This window comes from Hippocampus zosterae, chromosome 14 (genome assembly GCF_025434085.1).
Source record: "Hippocampus zosterae strain Florida chromosome 14, ASM2543408v3, whole genome shotgun sequence".
NCBI classification, from domain to species: domain Eukaryota; kingdom Metazoa; phylum Chordata; class Actinopteri; order Syngnathiformes; family Syngnathidae; genus Hippocampus; species Hippocampus zosterae.
The window spans coordinates 20,295,575-20,315,359 of record NC_067464.1 but is presented as its reverse complement, the minus strand read 5'-3'; the positions used below and the strand labels follow the sequence as shown (position 1 = coordinate 20,315,359).

At 41.9% G+C, this 19,785-nt stretch overlaps 1 protein-coding gene and 1 long non-coding RNA gene across 3 annotated transcripts in view; both read left to right on the top strand.

The window, feature by feature from the left end:
- Window positions 1–15,444, top strand: part of metap1 (methionyl aminopeptidase 1) — a 51,861-nt gene extending 36,417 nt beyond the window's left edge. For both annotated transcript variants that reach the window (XM_052085801.1, XM_052085802.1), the window contains 7 exons: window positions 1,654–1,745; window positions 1,836–1,919; window positions 4,757–4,895; window positions 6,114–6,245; window positions 12,470–12,613; window positions 12,709–12,774; window positions 15,131–15,444. In XM_052085801.1, coding sequence (XP_051941761.1) covers window positions 1,654–1,745; window positions 1,836–1,919; window positions 4,757–4,895; window positions 6,114–6,245; window positions 12,470–12,613; window positions 12,709–12,774; window positions 15,131–15,297 — 824 coding nt within the window. In that variant the 3' untranslated portion in view covers window positions 15,298–15,444. The remainder of the gene's footprint in view (window positions 1–1,653; window positions 1,746–1,835; window positions 1,920–4,756; window positions 4,896–6,113; window positions 6,246–12,469; window positions 12,614–12,708; window positions 12,775–15,130) is intronic.
- On the top strand, window positions 9,328–11,830 carry LOC127614546 (uncharacterized). Its single transcript, XR_007966588.1, has 2 exons — window positions 9,328–10,842; window positions 11,103–11,830. It is a non-coding gene; the product is annotated as an uncharacterized LOC127614546 (long non-coding RNA).
- Window positions 15,445–19,785: the final 4,341 nt, after the last annotated feature.

Sequence of the window (19,785 nt, the reverse complement as noted above, 5' to 3'; positions counted from 1 at the left end):
GCCAGGGGCCTAAAGCCCCAGACAACTTGGCTCCTAGAACATGTGTCAAACTCAAGGCCCGGGGGCCAGATCTGGCCCGCCACATCATTTGATGTGGCTCGCGAAAGCAAATCAGACATGTTGACTTCGATGATGCTTGCTAAAATTTGGACCAAAAATTCGAATTCTTGTATATAACGTAGAAGAAAGCTATTGTAAGTTTTCTTCTGACCAAAACCCTCATTATAGTAACTTAAACTATTGGTGAATAAACCATTCTATTCTTGACTTCCTTATATGGTTTACAGTCATAACGGTCCTCCAAGGGAACCGGTAACTATAATGTGGCCCGCGACAAAAATGAGTTTGACACCACTGTCCAGGAATCATTGGGACACGCAAACCCCTTCACCACGGTAAGGTGACAGTTCATATTTCAATATACCCGTCAAGAATATTATGTAAAAGTTGATTTATTTCAGAAATACTATTACTAAAAAAGTGAAACTTGTGTAATGCATTCATTAATTCATTCATTCCACAAAGACTGATACATTTCAAGTGTTAAATAATTTTAATTTAGATGATTATATCTGAAAATATATATTTTTTAAACACACATTCATCATCTCTGAAAACTAGATTATGAAAATCATATGCGAGACATGGGTTTCAGTTGTCACTTTCCTTGCCAACTCAACTTTCAAGCCACTCTTGAACAACAAACCGCATCCGAAGCGTCTCACCTGGGTTAAAGACAAAAACGGATGGACTGCTGCTGACTGGTCATTTTGTTTGATGAAAGCAAATTTCACATTACCTTTGGAAAACAGATTCCTAGATTCTGTAGGAAGCGAGGGCAGTCACAGAATCCATGTTGCTTGAGGTCCAGTGTCAAATTTATACAGCCACTCGTATTTTGGGGTACCATGTCATCTGCTGACGTAGGTCCTTTGTATTTCTTGAAGTCCAAGCTCAATGCAGCCGTCTATTGGCATGAAATTTTACTTTTTTTTTAAATTGCTGCTGTACTTGAGGCAAAAGGAGCCCCGACTAAGTAGTGAATGCTGTACATGTGCATACATCTCATATTTATACTTTTCGGTTGTCCAGCATTTATAAAACTCCTTTCTTTATATAATCTAAAGTAGTATAAAATTGAGATAGTGAATTTGGGTTTTTATTCGTTTTCGGATATAATCATCTGGATTAAAATTATTTGAAATGTATATGTGGAACGAATGTATGCAATACACAAATTTCACAGTTTGAATAGTTTGACTGAAATCAACTTTTTCATAATATTCTAATCATTTGACAAGTGCGTGTGTGTGTATACGTGTATATAGTGTGTGTGTGTGTGGCGACCAGTTCAAAGTGTAGTCCGCTTTACTCCCAAAGTTAGTGTCATGTACAGGATAAGCAGTGTTGAAAATGGATGGATATATGAATACACACACACACACACAAATTTTACTTTTAAAAGATGCACTTTTGTTCCCTCTTCCCCTTTTTTACTGAATCAAACAAAATGTGATGATGTCCAATTTTGATTCACCATTGATGTACAAAAAATGTATGCCTTCAAATGGGTGAGCCATCGCTCCATTGAAAATGATTTTAGTCAGTTTATTGAGCTTTACCAACATTTGAATGATTGCACTGGTCTTACAGGAATGTCTGAATCTGAGCAGTTTCTTAAGGGTACAGCACAGATCAAGATCCTCCCTCCTGACGACATCGAAGGGATGAGAGTGGTGTGCAGGGTAACATTAAACATTCTTTGGTGTTGCATAAACTGACTTAACTTGGTTGTCATGATTCCCTGTTCATTTATTATGCATTGGGACTTTCAGTTGGCACGTGAAGTCTTGGATATCGCAGCTAAAATGGTCAAACCCGGTGTTACAACAGAAGAAATTGACCATGCAGTACATCTGGTACACACACACACACACACACTTTGGGTTCTTCAGAATACACGCTTTTACATTAATCAATAATATCAGACAAATGATCTTTTAGTTTGAAATCTGAAATTATGAACATTTTCTCATACAATGTCTGAGACAGGAAAACCAACGTGGCAGTTAAATTTCTCTAATGTCGCGCTCTGGTTAGCGCCCCTAAGCCAGGGGTGGCCAACCAGTCAGACGAAGAGTCAATTTTTTTACTGTGTTACTGCAAAGAGCCGCGTCATACCCTTCCTCCCGCGTGCACGCACACACACACACTTTTTTGGCCAAAGATCGACTTTTGAAGCGACCAACTTGCCACAAAAGACCCGATTGTGCACGTGCATGCATACACACACGCACTCACACAGATGCCTACCAGTGCACTCGCGCACATATGCACGCACACTACGATGAGCAGAAGTCGGAACGGGCTGAAAATGAACGAAAGCTAAAGATACAAACAACAAAACTTCTTTTTCCCACCCATTTCCTCCTCTCACCTCTTGCAGTCGACTTGGGACTAGTTCTCTGGCTCCCGGTCGATTCTGATCGACATAATAGGCACCCCTGCCTTAAAATCAGAGGTAATTCGCTGGCTAGCTTAGCGCCGTTGTTTGCGCATGAGCGGTGATGCAGTCATTTGATTGGTTGCCCTCTATGTCAATCAAGTAACGGGATTGATGATAGGCTGACATCGTACGTTCTTTATACTTAGCGCCTTGTTTGAATGGCATCGCCAATGTATCCAGTAGATGTTACTACGCTCCTTCCATTCAACTCGAGAGGTGTCCGTTCAACTTGAGAGGCATTCATGACCGCCTCTGAAAAATGTCAATTAACTATTACTGTACTTAAATGAAACTACGAAAATTGAAAATAATGCATCAAAACAGAAAATCAAGCAATCACAAAACAAATTCTATATCCCCCCCTACAGAATTTATTTTGTGATTTCCTCGCTTGATTTTCTTCATGGTTTCAATGAAGTACGATTTCATTTACGTTTTTCGTAGGCGGCCATGAACGCCTCTCGAGTGGAACGGAAGAAAGCACGGAGACGGTCAAAGACATACAGTACCTGTACTTGCTGAGACTGTGAAAACCATTAAGTCTGCATTTAAAAAAATAAATAAATAAAACCACAACCACAGCTCTCATTTTTTCAACAAACTCAAGTATGTCTTTGTCCGTCTCCTTTCCTTCTTTTCTTCGTGTCAACTTGAGAGCCATTCATGACCACCTCTGAAAAACCCATTGGCATTTCCTTTATCGTAGCTCCAAGAGCCCAATCAGATTAGATAAAATAAGAAAACCTTTAATAGGCTCACAATGGAGAAATTCCCACTCCACAGCAGCAAGGTTATCAGATGAAGAAGTAGAAGAATAAAATAAATGGGAGCTGCTGGAAAGGCAGCCACTCTCGCGGCGCCATCTTTAAGTCAAAATAACACAAGATGTCAGTCGTAGTTATTTATTCCTTTATTGTGTATTCATAAATGATGAAATCACAATATAAATTCTGTAGGCGGGACTAGAATTTATTGTTATATCCTCGCTTTTCAGTTTTGAATAATTATAAATTTTTGTAGTTTCATTGAAGTAATCATTGGTTTACATTTTTCAGTGGCGGTCTTGAATGCCTCTCGCGTCGAATGGAAGAAAGCACGGAGATAGACAAAGACGTACCTGTATTAAGACTGTTTTGAAAAATTAACACCACAGCACTCCTTTTTTCGGGGCATCAACAAAAACGTATTTAATAAAGCAGCGACACAGTTCACTGAACCAACAGCAAGTTAGAACATTGTCTCAAGGAAGGAGCCATCTTGGAGTCGACGTATAACCGTAATGACCATACAAAAGACGCACCAGATTTTAAGGCGCTCGGTGAGCTTTTAAGAAAATGGAAGACTTTTTGGTGCGCCCAATAGTGCGGAAAATATGGTACTTAGCGCCTTGTTTGAATGGCATCGCCACTGCCAAGGACTAGCTTAGCGCCGTTGTCTGCGCATGAGTGGTGATGCAGTCATCTGATTGGTTTCCCTCTATGTCAATCAAGTAACAGGATAGGCTGAAATCGTACGTTCTTTATACCTAGCGCCTTGTTTGAATGGCATCGCCACTGCCGAGGCGTTTTCGTATGAAAGCCCTGGAGCCGCATTGAACCAGCCGCTCGCGAGCCGCAGGTTGGCCATCCCTGCCCTAAACCGAAGGGGTGTCAAACTCGTTTCACATTGTGTGCCACATTCGAGCTTGGTAAATGTCAAATGGGCCGGACCATTAAAATGATACTATAAATATCATAAATATATAAATATCATGTCTTTCCTTTGTTTTGGTCTAAAGAAGCATAAGAACATTAGGAAAATGCTGCAATTTTAATGGACATATCGTTTGTAAAACATTTCATGAAACACCTTAGACTTCCTTCGACAATTGTGCAAATTACTTTTCCCATTCACAAAAATGCATTGCAGCTGATCCCACTGATTGGGACCCAGATCCAGCCTCCATCATCATTATTTCTTTTGGCCCACAAAAACCAATCATGTGCATCAACTTATTGTCTCGTTTGTAATATGTGTTTCAAAATACAACATCGTTTTCGCTCGAGATATTTCAAGCACTTAATTGTTACCAAACCCTGTTTGGAAAAAATAAATTGAACAATAGTTGAATAAATTAGTTTCCTGGATTTTGATCCTATTCAGTCTCTTATATAATGACGTGGTTACAGTCAGAAAAATCAGTCTGTCACGCCTGGCCTGCAGGATATTTGGTTTTGTCCTCCTTCATTTTATCTATACTTGTCTCCTCAGGCTTGTAATGCAAGGAACTGCTACCCATCGCCTCTCAACTATTATAACTTTCCCAAATCCTGCTGCACGTCTGTCAATGAAGTCATCTGCCATGGAATCCCAGACAGAAGACCACTACAAGATGGCGATATACTAAATGGTATGCTTGATTGACATTTGCATGTTTTTCTGCACTTGTTCATACTCAACTTTATTATAATTTCAATGTCCAGTCCAGTTCCTTCAAACTCTTAAGGAACATCCATCCATCCATTTCCCGAACCGCTTAATCCTAACTAGGGTCACGGGGGGTAAGCCTATCCCAGCCATCTTCGGGCAGTAGTCGGGGGACACCCTGAACCGGTTGCCAGCCAATCGCAGGGAACACAGAGACGAACAAGCATGCGCGCTCACACTCACACCTAGGGACAATTTGGTGCGTTCAATCAGCCTGCCATGCATGTTTTCGGAATGTGGGAGGAATCCGGAGCACCCGGAGAAAACCCACGGAGGCCCGAGGAAAACATGCAAACTCCACACAGGGAGGCCGGAGCTGGAATTGAACCCGGCACCTCTGCACTGTGAAGTGCCAACCACTGGACTACCGGGCCGCCTCTTAAGGAACAATAGATCCTTAATTTCCCTCACTGGATTGAGGAAATATATCCGATAATCTAGCTCGGGGGTCGATAATGTAGCTCGCCTGCGGCCCTCAGTCCCCCGGTTGACTTTCTGATTTTTTTCATCGCTAGCCACTCTCATCCCTGCTTTTAGTTCATCTGTTAGTGCTCTGTTGTCGCAAACTGGAGACGTGGTGGTGTTCGATCCCGGAGTAGGGCGGACGCCTGAAGAGTAAAAATGCCACTGCACCACATGTTGAAGGGTTCCTCCCCCACCCATCACACTCCCACCACCCCACCCTGGTTTAACAAACTTGAGGGGGGGCATCAAAACCCCGGGCATCTAATGTGCTTAGCACACCACTGATAGGGGCACATGCTTTTGTGTGTGCGTGCATTCTCTCTGTGTGATGAATGGTACTACCTGGATCCTGAAATTATGTCAGCAAGGGTCATCTGAGCCCCTTTATGAATATTCTAACTTCCATCAGACACTCCCCTCATGTTTTATGATGGACTTGCCTTCAAGTCATCAGCATGATCCCACAAGACAAATGATGCCATTAACCTTTCACTGTGGTGCTTCTCCATTCTTCCTGCCTGCCCTCTATTTCTTGACAATTTCTCCCATTCACAATTCCACTTGATCAAGTCCGTTCCACCCACTGATGATCACATTATCCTACTGCTTCTTTGTTATGTAATCAAATAGATTTGATGTCATTTCAATCACTGTAATATTCTCTCCTCTCTCCCAGTGGACATCACCGTCTACCACAATGGTTTCCATGGTGACCTCAATGAGACCTTTTATGTCGGAGAGGTGGATGAAGGAGCAAAGAAACTTGTTCAGACTACTTATGAATGTCTTATGCAAGCTATTGACTCTGGTAAGAGCTGAAATCTTTTATTTATTTATGCCTTTCCTTTCACCTCATAAAAGTCTCTTTTTGGGTTCACAGTCAGTTTATATGTGGACAAATTATTAGTACCCCTGTGGGTGTGTGTGTGTGTGCATGTGCGTGTGCGCGCGTGTGTGTGCGCATACGCGTTTATGCACACCCCAATGTTCAATGACAACTTGACATTGAAAAAAGTAGTAATAAATGTAAAAATACTGATGAACCTATGAAATCAGACTGCTTTTGAATTGGCATTCAACTGAATCTTTTTTTTTTAAGTAATGAAACATTGCTGGGCAAAAAGAATGGCACGCTGAGAAAAGAGCTGAAAAGAATATTCCTGTGTTAAATTAAGCTTGTTTTTAAATTAGCATCACAGGCGTGTTCAAACTTGTAGTGAGTCTGCGTAAGAAGCACACTACTGCTGAAAGCAAATCATACTGTAAAAACCAAAAATGGAATTTGCCATCATGCGTATTGATGATCCACAAGGCTTCGTGGAGAATGTCCTATAGACAAAACAGGATTTTTTTTGGAAAGACGTGAACTCTGTTCACAGACACAAAAATAAAGCATACAAATAAAAGAACACTGCCCCTATCGGAAACGTTTATCTTCTGGAGGTGCTTTGCTACATCTGGCAGAGGGTGTCTGAAATCTGTGTAGGGTTCAGCGTCGGGCTGTCACTAACGAATCTTTTCGATCATCCTTACATGATGGCATTGGATACTCACCTAATCTATGTGGGAGTTAAATGTCCGATCTGTGATATGAATGCCTTAATAACACACCAGTTTGCTAAAGTTGATGTACTGTATTTTCTGCACCATAAATCGACTGCTGTCAGCCTGCTGAATAAACATGCATGAAAACCTGGAACCATTGTAAATAGCACAGCCACCTTACGCTGTGTTTTCTATGCTATTGCTATTATGTTAACTGTTTTGTTAGGCGCTTTGTTACAGCTGCCGCTGTTGTGAAAGCGCTATATAAATCAGCATGTATTGTATTATTTATTCTACAAATATATTGCTTATGCTTTATTTTATATTGAACTGTGTACAGTTCTTTTCTGAAACATTTATTTTGTGCAATGAAACACTTCCCACCCCCCACCCTACAATCTTGCTGCTGTAGACTGCAAATTTCCCCAATGTGTGATAAATAAAGGTTATCTTTACTTATTATCTTATTTTATAAGGCGCTTCGGATTATTATTCGAATAAAATAGGCCCTTCAATGAAGGGCCTATTTTAAAACTGCATTATAAGGTGCATAGAATACAGGAGGGTGACCCAAATTTTAAAAAACGGGCCCCAACTATCATTTGGCCCCGTTTCTTAGTGTTTTGTCCGAATGAAATGAAACTTTGGCCATAACTAGTTCATTATAATCAAAACGTCACATCAAAACACCAGGGTCTTCGGCCTTTGTTTCTCCGTTCTACAGCATATGTTCTAGATGGCCTCCATTTAGCTGCGTGCATTTCTTGAGGCGCAGCACGAAGTTGTCCATGACGTTCTTACAGACTTGGTAATGGCTCTCATCTCCTCCCTGAGACGAGTAGATGGTCTGGAGCTCATTCTTGAAGGTTTTGAGGACCTCCACATTACCGCTCCTTGGTTACTCACTGCTGCGCCAGATTCTTCGATGAAGATTGGTCTAATGATGCCTCTGGCCAAGATTACTGGTTACATAAATAATATACAACACGTAATGTTTTTTCCCCCAAGATGGCGCCCAAGTAGGCAGCCGTCAGCACAGCTTTATTTATATAGATCCTTCACTACCGCTGCAGCTGTAATAAAGCCATGAGAACTGGTCTCAAACACGGACATGAAACATATAAATACAAAATGGCATTACAAAGCAATAAATGAAAGACAAAAGTTATGAAGACAACTGATTCAACAAAAAGGCACACAAACCTCGTGGGCTCACATCCACAAGGGGCTAAATATCCTAAGAAGTCTTGCTTGTCTCCTTCTTCCTTCATTTAGTCAGAATTTAACTATGCTTTTGGTATCTTTGTTTTAATAATGGCTCGGCAGAGCTCACAAAGTACCGTATTTTCACGACTATAAGGCGCCATTAAAAGTCTTAAATTTTCTCCAAAATGGACAGGACGCCTTATGGTGCGGAGCGTCCTTTATATGCGCTGAGTTCCAAAATCTGACTGACGGCCGACACGCTGTTTATATAGAGAAAAGGCGGAAGTGACTGTGGCCAGGCAGGGAAAGAAGTCGGCCAATCAGGGAAGGGTGGGCGTGTATATATACACATATATGGAGAAGGAGAGAGAGAGAGGGAGAGGGAGAGAGAGGACAGGCAAGCTAGTCCGCCAATGGTGAAGGGTGGGCGTGTTGGACGCTAAAGGGACGCCTCAAGCCAGTACCAACACTTGTATAGAGTGTGGCAATGTGCATTGTTGCAAAACAACTCCGGTTTTGGTTTCTAAGAACCCCTGAAAATAAATTCGACAAAAAGACACGCCTACGAAGCTCAGTTCAAACTTAAAGCCACCGGTTATGCTTTTGGCATGCGTGCCCATCTCACAGCAGCGGTGAAAAAACAAGTGAAGCAAATGAACTCTGAGCTTGCCGTTATTCCCGGAGGCTTGTCTAAAGAACTCCAACCGCTGGACATTGGCATCAACCGGGCGTTCAAAGTAAAGTTGCGAACGGCATGGGAACAATGGATGATCGGTGGCAAACACAACTTTACAAAGAGCGAGAGGCAGCGCTTGGCGAGTTACGCCACAATACGCAACAACGAGAGGGAACGCGGCGTTTTTGATGGATTACGGTACTTGCACAATTGTTCAATTATTTCTACACACACACGCGCTGCCACCATGTTTCGCTCTGTTCTTTACTTTCAAATGTGGGAAAGCTTCACACGAGAGAAATGTTGACTTTGCTGTTGCTACTCCTTCTTTCCGCTCGGCAATGCGTAGCAACTCACACTAGCATGTGATGCATTCAATGACAACTGAGATGTGCAGTCCTCTGCTTCTGATACAGAGGATCAGGACTTTGATGGATTTCTGGGTGATGATTGATACTACTTTATAGTGCGGAAAATACGGTATATTACCAATGCACTCCATCTTAGTTTTCATTTATAAACCAGATGCTGGTATCATGCTCACTTGCCAATTCAAGTGGCCCTCACAGCTGTAAATAGCTGCTCCAATGGCCCCCGCCGTGTGGAGGGGTTTATTAAAAAGCAAGAAAGAAATAACAGATCCAGGTGCGGCTGTCATGCTCTCCTACTGTTTATTTATTTTTCAGACACATTTCCCACAAGAATCCCGTCACTTTACGCTCACACTCAATAACTGCTTTGCGATATGTGGATGAGAGACATGCTTCTCCAGCAGGCAGAAAGCTATGCTAAGCTAAGTTTGCTTCAACTTGCACCATGACGGGTTTCAGGGTCATTTCCAAAATTAATGCGCGACATTGTGTCATCTACAAACACCATAGAGTGCTTTCTACCAAGTAGTGGTAGGTTGTCGTACATTTGCTAATGAGTCAAATAAGCCCAAACAAATTTTACACACAGTACTACAATGTGACTTGTCGTCATGTACATCCTGCTTGTATTCCTCCACGGCAGCCGTATCCCATTTTACTAAGTGTGTTTCTGCAACAAATGCCCGTGTAGCACAGTGGCTAAACATTGTTCCGGATGGCAGGAAAAAAGGTGCAAGTCTAATTCAAAGGTACAAATTTTTTTGATGGCAGTAATTGCATCAAAAGGTTGAGCAACAAAATATTAAGTGAAGGGCACCATCATTTTTGTCCCATTTTTTTCTTCTTTTTTATATTCTGTTGAACCACAATTCAAAACCACTGTCTCATTTTCATTGGGTAATTTGCAGTAAATTTTTGTTGATTACTTATGTGAGTACAGTAATCCCTTGTTTATCGCGGTTAATGGGGACCAAAACCACCCGCGATAAACGAAAATCCGGAAAGTAGTGTCCAATTAACATAAACAGGTAACAATTTTTTTTTTAAGTCCGCAAACGGTCCGTGAGAAGCTGCAAAACAACAGCGAGTCACATAGAGCAACATATACAGTACTGTACTCCATGTGTGTGTAAAAACAATATATATATCTACCGTATTTTCACGACCATTCGGCGCACCGTAAGGTTGGGCGCAGTCTCATTAATGGGTGCTATTTCTGTATTTTACACATAGACAAAATGCACTGTATTATTGGCCGCAGTTTTAAAGTGGTAAAACATACGGCTTTGTGCAAGTGGGCGCAGTCTCATTAATGGGTGCTATTTCTGTATTTTACACATAGACAAAATGCACTGTATTATTGGCCGCAGTTTTAAAGTGGTAAAACATACGGCATTGTGCAAGTGCCGGTAATCCATCAAAAACGCCGCTTTCCCTCTCGTTGTCAGAGTCACTCTCATTGCCATGTGGCTCCACAGAAATTATACCGGCTTTGCCAAAAACTCGAACAACAGTGCAAGCAGACACGTTCGTCCAAGCAGCCACAATCCATTCGCAAATTGTGGCGTAACTCGCCCAGCGGTGCCTCTCACTCTTTGTAAAGTTGTGTTTGCCATCGATCATCCATTGTTCCCATGCCGCTCGCAACTTTACTTTGAACGCCCGGTTGATGCCGATGTCCAGCTGTTGGAGTTCTTTAGTCAAGCCTCCGGGAATAACGACAAGCTCAGAGTTCATTTGCTTGACTTGGTTTTTCACCGCTGCTGTGAGATGGGCACGCATGCCAAAAGCATAACCGATGGCTTGAAGTTTGAACTGAGCTTCGTAGGCGTGTCTCTTTGTCGAATTTATTTTCGGGGGTTCTTAGAAACCAAAACCGATGTTGTTTTGCAACAATGCACATAGCCACACTCTATACAGGTGTTGGTACCTGCTTGGGGCGTCCCTTTAGCGTCCACTTACACGCCCACCCTTCACTCATTGGCGGACTTCTCCCCCGCATGCCTGTCCTCTTTCACGTCTGTCTCTCTCTCTCTCTCTCTCTCTCTCTCTCTCTCTCTCTCTCTCTCTCTCCCTCTCCATAAATGAATATATACACGCCCACTCTTCACTGATTGGCCGATTTCTTTGCCACATGCCTGTCCACAGTCACTTCCGCCTTTTCTCTATATAAACAGCGTGTCGGCTGTCAGTCAGGTTTTGGAACTCAGCGCATACATAAGACGCTCCGCATCATAAGGCGTCCTCTCCATTTTGGAGGAAATTTAAGACTTTTAATGGTGCCTTATAGTCGTGAAAATACGGTATATATTTTTTTATATGTTCGAAAAAATCTGCGATGCACTCAACCAGCGAAGTAGCGAGGGATCACTGTATTTAGTGATTTCACTTACCATTGTGGGTGTTTTTTTTTATCAACAGACTGCCCTGACAAATTTGTCCAGGTGTGTAGGTCACAGTTTGATTCTTATGATGGGTATTTCAGCTCAGGCCAAAAGTTACTATAACTGCGTTTTGTTTAATTTATGAGGTTTATCATACATTAGTTAAACCAGGGGTAGGCAATCCAAAATGTTGAAAGAGCCATATAGGACCCCCCAAAAAATGTCTGGAGCTACATAATTTTTTTTAATAAAACTTACAATGAAGGAAACACATGCTGTATGTATGTAGGGGACTGGACTGTCTCAGAATTGTTTGTTATTCATTCCTTTGTTGTGTGTTCACAAACGCCCCCATATAATTGATTTAGTGATTTCCTCGCTTGATTTTGTTGTTGTTGTTGTTATTTTCGCTTTTCTTAGTGTCAGTGAAGTGATCATGAATTTCCGTTTTTTGGAGGCTGTCTTTGAACGCCTCTCGAGTTGAACGAGAAGAGAGAAGGCACGGAGTCGGAGGCAGGCGTGTCTGTTTGTCAAGACTTTTAAAAGCATAAATAAAGTGTACGTTTAACAACAACAAAAACAACACCACAGCTCTCCTTTTTCGGAGCTGCAACATGTATCTATATCTATTTGAGCTATATCAGCCAAACATTTTTTATAAAGCTCCGGGGAGCCACTAGATGTCGCTAAAGAGCCACATGCGGCTCTGGAGCTGCGTGTTGCCGATGCCCAGGTTAAAACACTTCTCATTCTATCTAGGACAAGAAACTGCACGCTCATATCGTTCCATTTTGGAATGTATCAGATGTGTGTTTGCTAACTAACATTGTTGCTCACGTTGTCCTTTCAGTGAAGCCCGGCGTTCGCTACAGAGAGCTTGGTAACATCATCCAGAAGCATGCTCAGGCCAATAGCTTCTCTGTGGTGCGGAGCTACTGCGGCCACGGCATCCACAGGCTTTTCCACACTGCTCCAAATGTGCCACATTATGCCAGTAAGTTGCCCTGACAGTTAAGAAAATATTGGCTCACTTTTCAAGTTATATGAGAAATGGTTTCTGAATTCAGTTTTTTTTTTTTTCATCCCCAGAAAACAAAGCAGTCGGTGTTATGAAGCCGGGTCATGTGTTTACCATTGAACCCATGATATGTGAAGGTGAGTCTTCATGAACTATGACATAACTTCTCATAATCACACATAGCAAATATGTATAATAATATTAATAACGAAAATGCGACAATATTGAACCTTTCATTCATCCATCTATTTTAAAAAAAATGTAATGGGCTGGAGCCCTTTCCAGCTGGTTAGACTCTGGACAGGTCGCGAGTCATTTGTAGGGCACATATAGACAACCATTCACATGGCAACTGTTGGGAGTTCTTCAAAATAATTCTCAAATGACGTCCCATAGAACTGTCCAACTGAATAGAGTGATACCTCTACTTATGAAATTAATTGGTTCTGCAAGAAGTTTCTTAAGTAGAAGATATTTGGAGATATATGGAGAGATGTGTTTTCCATGTAAATGTCCTAATTCATTCCAAGCCCCACCCCCCCCCCCCAAAAAAAATCATACATAAATGTATCCGAAAGCATAAAAAGGCATCAAGATATGGAGCAAATCCATGTTACAATTAGATTATTGCACAATAAATGAGAGTTGTGCATAATGTAAAAAACAATGAAGAGAGTCAAGAATAAAAATGATTATTTAACTTTACTGCGCCCTCACCGTTTTTTGTCCTCTTGAGTCCATGTTCTCTCTCAGAAGTGTTTTTTTGCATGGGGTTTTGTCAAGAACTGATCCAAGGACATTTGCTTTTAACAAGCCTTTGAAAATATACACGGCAAACATCGCCTGACATGTGAACGCTTTTTCTGAGTGATTCACATTTACGTAAAACTATCGAAATGCCTCATGGCCCGAGGGCCGAATGACGAAGACGCTGCATAGACATACATCTATCCAACTACACACATCGACACATTCAGTAGAAATCCCTCTTCGCCAATGGGATGCCAGGATGATGCTCGGTAATAGCCAATGGCAGAGCACCTATAAGTATGTTGCGTTCAGGAAACTCGGAGCTGCAAGGAGCAGCCTATAAAGTATTTTTACCTTTCGTATCTTGAAATTTCTTTCATAATGAGGCAATATTTTCCTATTAAGGCATTTCATAACTTGAAAATTTTGTATGAAGAGATGTTCGGAAATTCAACGAAAAGAAGACAGAGGTGATATTGTTTGGTCCCAGTGGCCCTTGTACATTCCATCCTGTAGACTTGGGCCCCGTGTCTCCTTATCTGAAATCAACGGTCTCAAACTTGGGCCTTAAACTGGGCAGTGATTTCAAACTCTATCGGCAAATTGGTGCCGTTGTTAAATCAAGCTTCTTTCACCTTAAACAGCTGGCCAAAATAAAACCTCTCCTCTCACATGAACACTTTGAGACAGTAATTCATGCCTTTGTCACATCCCGGCTGGATTACTGCAACGCCCTGTACTTTGGAGTCAGGCAGTCCTCCATTAAGCGCCTTCAGCTGGTCCAGAATGCCGCTGCTCGCCTCTTGACTGGTACTCGTAAGAGGGAGCGTATAACTCCTACTCTGGCATCCCTTCACTGGCTCCCCATTCATTTTAGAGTTATTTTCAAGATCCTCCTCTTTGTTTTTAAATCTCTGAATAATCTCGCGCCACCTTACCTCTCTGAGCTCATCCGCCCCTACACACCTGCCCGGCGCCTCAGGTCTGTGGACCAGTCTTTGTTAGAAGTACCAAGAACTAAACTGAGGATCAGAGGGGATTGAGCCATTTCTGTTGCTGGTCCCTCTCTCTGGAATGACCTCCCACTGAACATTCGGCAAGCCTCCTCGCTGCCCATCTTTAAAGCCCTCCTGAAAACTCACTTGTATTCTTTGTCGTTCGACACAGCATGTTTTAGATTTGTTCTTGATTTTACTGCTTGGTGCTTTCTACCGCCTTTATTACCGATTCGTCTTACTGTTTATTGTGTATGTTAAATCGCTCCATGTACAGCACTTTGTATGCAGCGATGGCTGTTTGAAAGTGCTCTATAAATACTGTTGACTTGACTTGACTTGTGTGCATTAAAAAAAAATAAAAAAAAATCCTCATCTCACCCCTCGGTTGGTGTCCGTCCCCCATTTGGCTCGGGTCCTCCACCAGAGGCCAGGAAGCTTAAGGGTTCTGCACAGTTTCCTTGCTGTTCCCAGCACTGCGCCTTTCTGGACTGAGATGTCCGATGTGTCTCTCTGTGTGTGTGTGTGTGTGTGTGTGTGTGTGTGTGTGTGTGTGTGTGTGTGTGTGAAGCATGAGTTGTAGAAAATCCTCAAATGAATTGAAATTGTGATATCTGCCCAAAAAATTGCAATTATTATTATTTTAATTATTTATTTATTTATTTGAAAATGGCACAGCCCCACTTGGCTTGATGAATCTTTGTCTTAGCTGTGTTGTGCCCAACACCTTGTGCATTCTTTATCTCAGGCGGCTGGCAAGACGAGACCTGGCCCGACGGCTGGACAGCAGTCACCAGAGACGGAAAGCGCTCCGCTCAATTTGAACACACCCTTCTGGTCACAGACACGGGCTGCGATATCCTTACCCGCCGCCTCGAAGACGACGGTCGGGCTCATTTTCTGAGTCAAATGTAGGCTGGGCTGGAGCTCATGCGCACGGAGGACTGGACTCGGCAGTTTCTTGTACTCGCTCGCACGTTGAAACAAGAGAATACTGCTCAGGGTGGCTCTCATGTTCTTTCAATTAAATATCAGCCCTCAAATTAAATGGACATACTTGAATTTGTCATGTGTGGATTGATTTGATAATGAAATGTGTTTGTTTGTTTTTTTTGCCAACGGAAACATTAAAATATTTATGAAGAAGTAATTTGTGCAGTCATCAGGCTCAGATAAGTAATAAAGGATTCGGGTGATATTGACAGTAGCTATGAAGGGTGAGTCCTGAAATGGTCAGGAGGGGGCACAATATCTACTTGAACTTTAAAAACAGCTGAAAAAAAATATTTAAAAGTTTTTTTTCAGATTCCTAGTTGTACTGAGAATTGTGAATGGATATTTTTACTTTTGGTTTTTATCCTCTTGTGTTTCTTCAGGTCAAATTAACCAATTTTGAGGTTCACAAGTACTTTTTCAGTATTAAACACTCAGAGTACGCACCACTACAGGACAAAAAAAATGTGGACAGTTTCAAAACTTTCTAAGCCAGTGGACATTTTGAACACGTATGCATGGGTTGATGTGTGAAAGCATAATAGTGCACAATCGAAAATGAGATACTTTTGGAATATAACGGTAATTGTACCCAGCAAGCTGTGCTTCTTATCCGTAGTGGCCGAGGTCAAAAATAAACACGAACAATCACAAAGCTGCAGATATCTGTTCAATTTTTCAAATTTGTCCCAATATATCAGAGGGCTACTGATTGCCAGAAGTAAGAAATGCTGGTATGTGTCAAGGTTAACCTTTTTGCATTCGCTTGAAAGATTAGTAATGAGTATGGGCCAGTTAAAAAAAATATATATATAAAAAAGATTAATACAGTATCGGCAAACTTTTTTTTTGAAGTGCATTCTGGACCAACTCATACCATGGTGAAAAGAAATCCCAAGCTGTTGCTCAGGAGGTTAAAAGTACAATCGAACCTCAGTAGGTTTCCGTCGACAAAACAACTTGTGGTCTGAGCGATATTTCCTTTGGCGGGCTAAATCCTTAATGCATGAAGGAAGATGAATAAACGATAGCCTACATGCACATGTGTATTTTTGACCTATTATAGCATGAAAGTGGGTCACATTAATACAGTCGTGACACGCTGTACATTGCATTATAAATATACATATTCTTTTTCTCTCGAGGTATATGCTTTGACTTTCATCACCATTGCCTCATCAAAGCAGTGCACCACGATTCATGATAATTACGAGAATGCATTTTTTATGTCAGTCAAAGTCATCGTACAAGATAAAAAGGACAATGTAAAATTAAATACACTTTTAGGAAAACTGCAAGTAGTGACAAAGTAGTCAAAAAACAATAAAGGAGATCAAAGAAACCAAACTGGGGATGCAGGTTTCAAAAGGTGTGTTTTAAGTCGTGATTTGAGATGTTTCGTGCCTTTGAATAGAAGGACGATGATCTCGGATAAAATGCGGTATGTAATTAATGAGCAGCCAGTGAAGGTGCTGTCAAACAGGTGTGAGGAGATCTTGTCAGAATGCGCGTGGCAGAGTTTTGGTTCAATTGCAATTTACGGATGAATTTGTGCTGTAGGCCAGCAGTAATTAAGACGGAAGGTGACGAGCATGTGAATAAGACTGGCATTGTTGTCTAACTTGCCTACGTGATTTGAATTTCGCAACTCAAGCATCTGTATAGTCAGAAGCACTTAGAAAATGTACAGATTGGGTCAATTATACGAGACAATATTATCCAGAGTTTATGGATATACTCGATTGCTAGTTAGTCAAGCGCAGGGCACAAAATACACAAACAATTTTACACATGAACATTCACACCGTGTTATACTAGACAGTGTAGCAACCACAAATGCCCTCTGAGAACTCTGACATTTGAATTTCGCCCCGTGAGACCGATCAGCCAATCGGCGGCCCCCGCTGCCGCTCGCTACCAACCAATCACAGCCCCCGGGGGGGCTGGACGTTTGTTTACGCTAACGTCCGCCCTCTGAGAACTCTGACATTTGAATTTCGCGCCGTGAGATCAGTCTCACGGCGCGTGAGATCAGTCGTGAGATCAGTCTCACGGCGCGAAATTCAAATGTCAGAGTTCTCAGAAGGCATTTGTGGTTGCTACAACAGCAATGGTCCCCGGGCCGCGGACCGCTACCGGTCCCTGCGTCATTTGGTGCCGGGCCGCACAGAAAGAATAAATAACTTGCATGACTTCCGTTTTATTCATTTTGGAATCTGAGAGGTGTTTATTTTGAACATTTACTGGATTCTCTGTTACATCTGTCTAAAGCACATGTGTCAAATGCAAGGCCTGGGGGCCAAACCTTCGTGGGCCACATAAATTGATGTGGCCCACGAAAGGAGCTCAAAGATGTCAACTTCCACGATCCTTTCTAAAATGTTAAATTCTCATATGTAAAATAAGAGATACTGTATATTCAAAGTATTTTCTTGTTACCAAACCCTCATGATAGGAACTTAAACAGGAGTTGAATCAACAGTTAGTCTTGACTTCTTTATATGGTCTCAGTCATATCGGCCCTCCAAATGAAACGGTAACTAAGATGTGGTCTGCGCCATAAATGAGTTTGCCAACCCTGGTATACAGTACGTCACTCTTGGCGCAGGTCAAGGCGCGCTTCTTGGTCACATAATGGGTTACAGCTAAAATGAAACCCAGAAGCGCGCAAAGTGAATTTTAAAAAAATGTTTTGGAAAGGGGGAAAAGGCCCAGGAGGGAGACAGAAGAGAAGCCTACGACTTTTAAGAAAAAGAAGGCTACATTTCTGAGACAGGATCAGGAGTCCGACTTAAAATGCGGATTCATCTCAACAGGAAATTCCCACGCACCAAGCCCACTCTGCATATGTGCCAATGATGAGTCATATTTTTTATGGGCTTTGTATTTGCGCAGTATCTTATATTGAAGGCACGTTTAAACGTTACCATAGCTATCAGAGAGTGTTGAGGTCAGATAGGACGTTTCTCGTGCCGTGATTCGTGTTTATTATTATGTTACGAAAATCCCGGTTTTCATGCAGGTCATATCATCTAATATTTTTTGTTGTATTTATCCGTCACACCTTAAAGGCCGCTCCCAGAAAATATTGTCTGACATTAAACCGATCCGTGGGGCAAAAACGGTTGGGGACCGCTGCTATAGAGTATCACTTATATTAATTACCGGTAGCTGGAGACAAAGAAAAGTCAGAACCTCATTGCTCAGTGATACGGTTCTGGTTTTACTGTGTATATGACAAATAAACATCTTGAATAATGAAATGTACATGATTTTTACATTTCTCTTTGTGCCTTGATTTAATAAGGTGACTGCTATTACTAAAGGGTGTTGACCTTTTTGACCGCACTGTGCTGTACGTGGTCCTCTGGCCTTCCTGTAAACAACCCATTCAAAGGCGCCTGCTGTTCAGTATCCACAGACTTCCCAGACTTATGCTCCGTGAGCAAGCTACTGAGCAACCAAGTGAATTAAACATCCTGGGGGGAAGAGCTGTCAGTTTCTGCGGCGAGTGACATTTCATCAAGCTTTGACTTCCATCAAAGTGACACCGGCAACAGGTGGGGGGTTTCGGGCTCGCCTTCCCTCTCCTACTCATGCTGGGAGCAAAATAATGTACCGACAATACCAGACAAGTTTGGTTGAACGCTAATGCAACCATTACTATGATGGCTGGGAATTTTAATAGATGTCATTGACGTAACCATGATGCAAAATGCAATTATGGTCATAGAGTTTTTTGCCCACCAGCCATGAATGAATAAAAATCTGATTTATTGGTCAAATATGTTAATAGAGTCTGCTGATTTTCATCCCAACCGCTTCACACTCGGCTGTGAACTGCTCCAATGAGGGTTGGGGATCCCTGCTTGGAGAAGCCATCAGTACCACATCATCTGCAAAAAGCAGAGATGCAATACTGAGGCCACCAAAGTGCACCCGCTCACTGTCTCAGCTGCGCCTAGAAGTTCCGTCCATAAAGGTAATAAACAGAATCGATGATGAAGGCCAGCCTTGGCGGAGTCCTGGGACCACTTATAACTTTGCATCGTTGACGTTTTGACGCTGTTAACGACTGTCATGTTTTGGACAGTACAGAAACAGTTCAGAAAGAGTTTTGACACGTGGAAGACCATACATCTAGCCAGCTTCAATAGAAATACATTCCATGTGTTTATTATTTTTATCTTCATTGGTGTTATGCATAACCTTGAGCCTTTTCTAATTCAAAATATGACCTTGAGATACTGAATGGAGTTAAATAAAACTAAATGAAGTACAATACTAGTTTTTATCTTTAATTTAGTTTCAGTGTGTTTTCAATTTAACACTTGATGAATTATATATAATAAGCTCTCCCTCTCTGTGTCTACTTCAGGCCACGCTGTTGACATAACAGTTCGGAGGAAG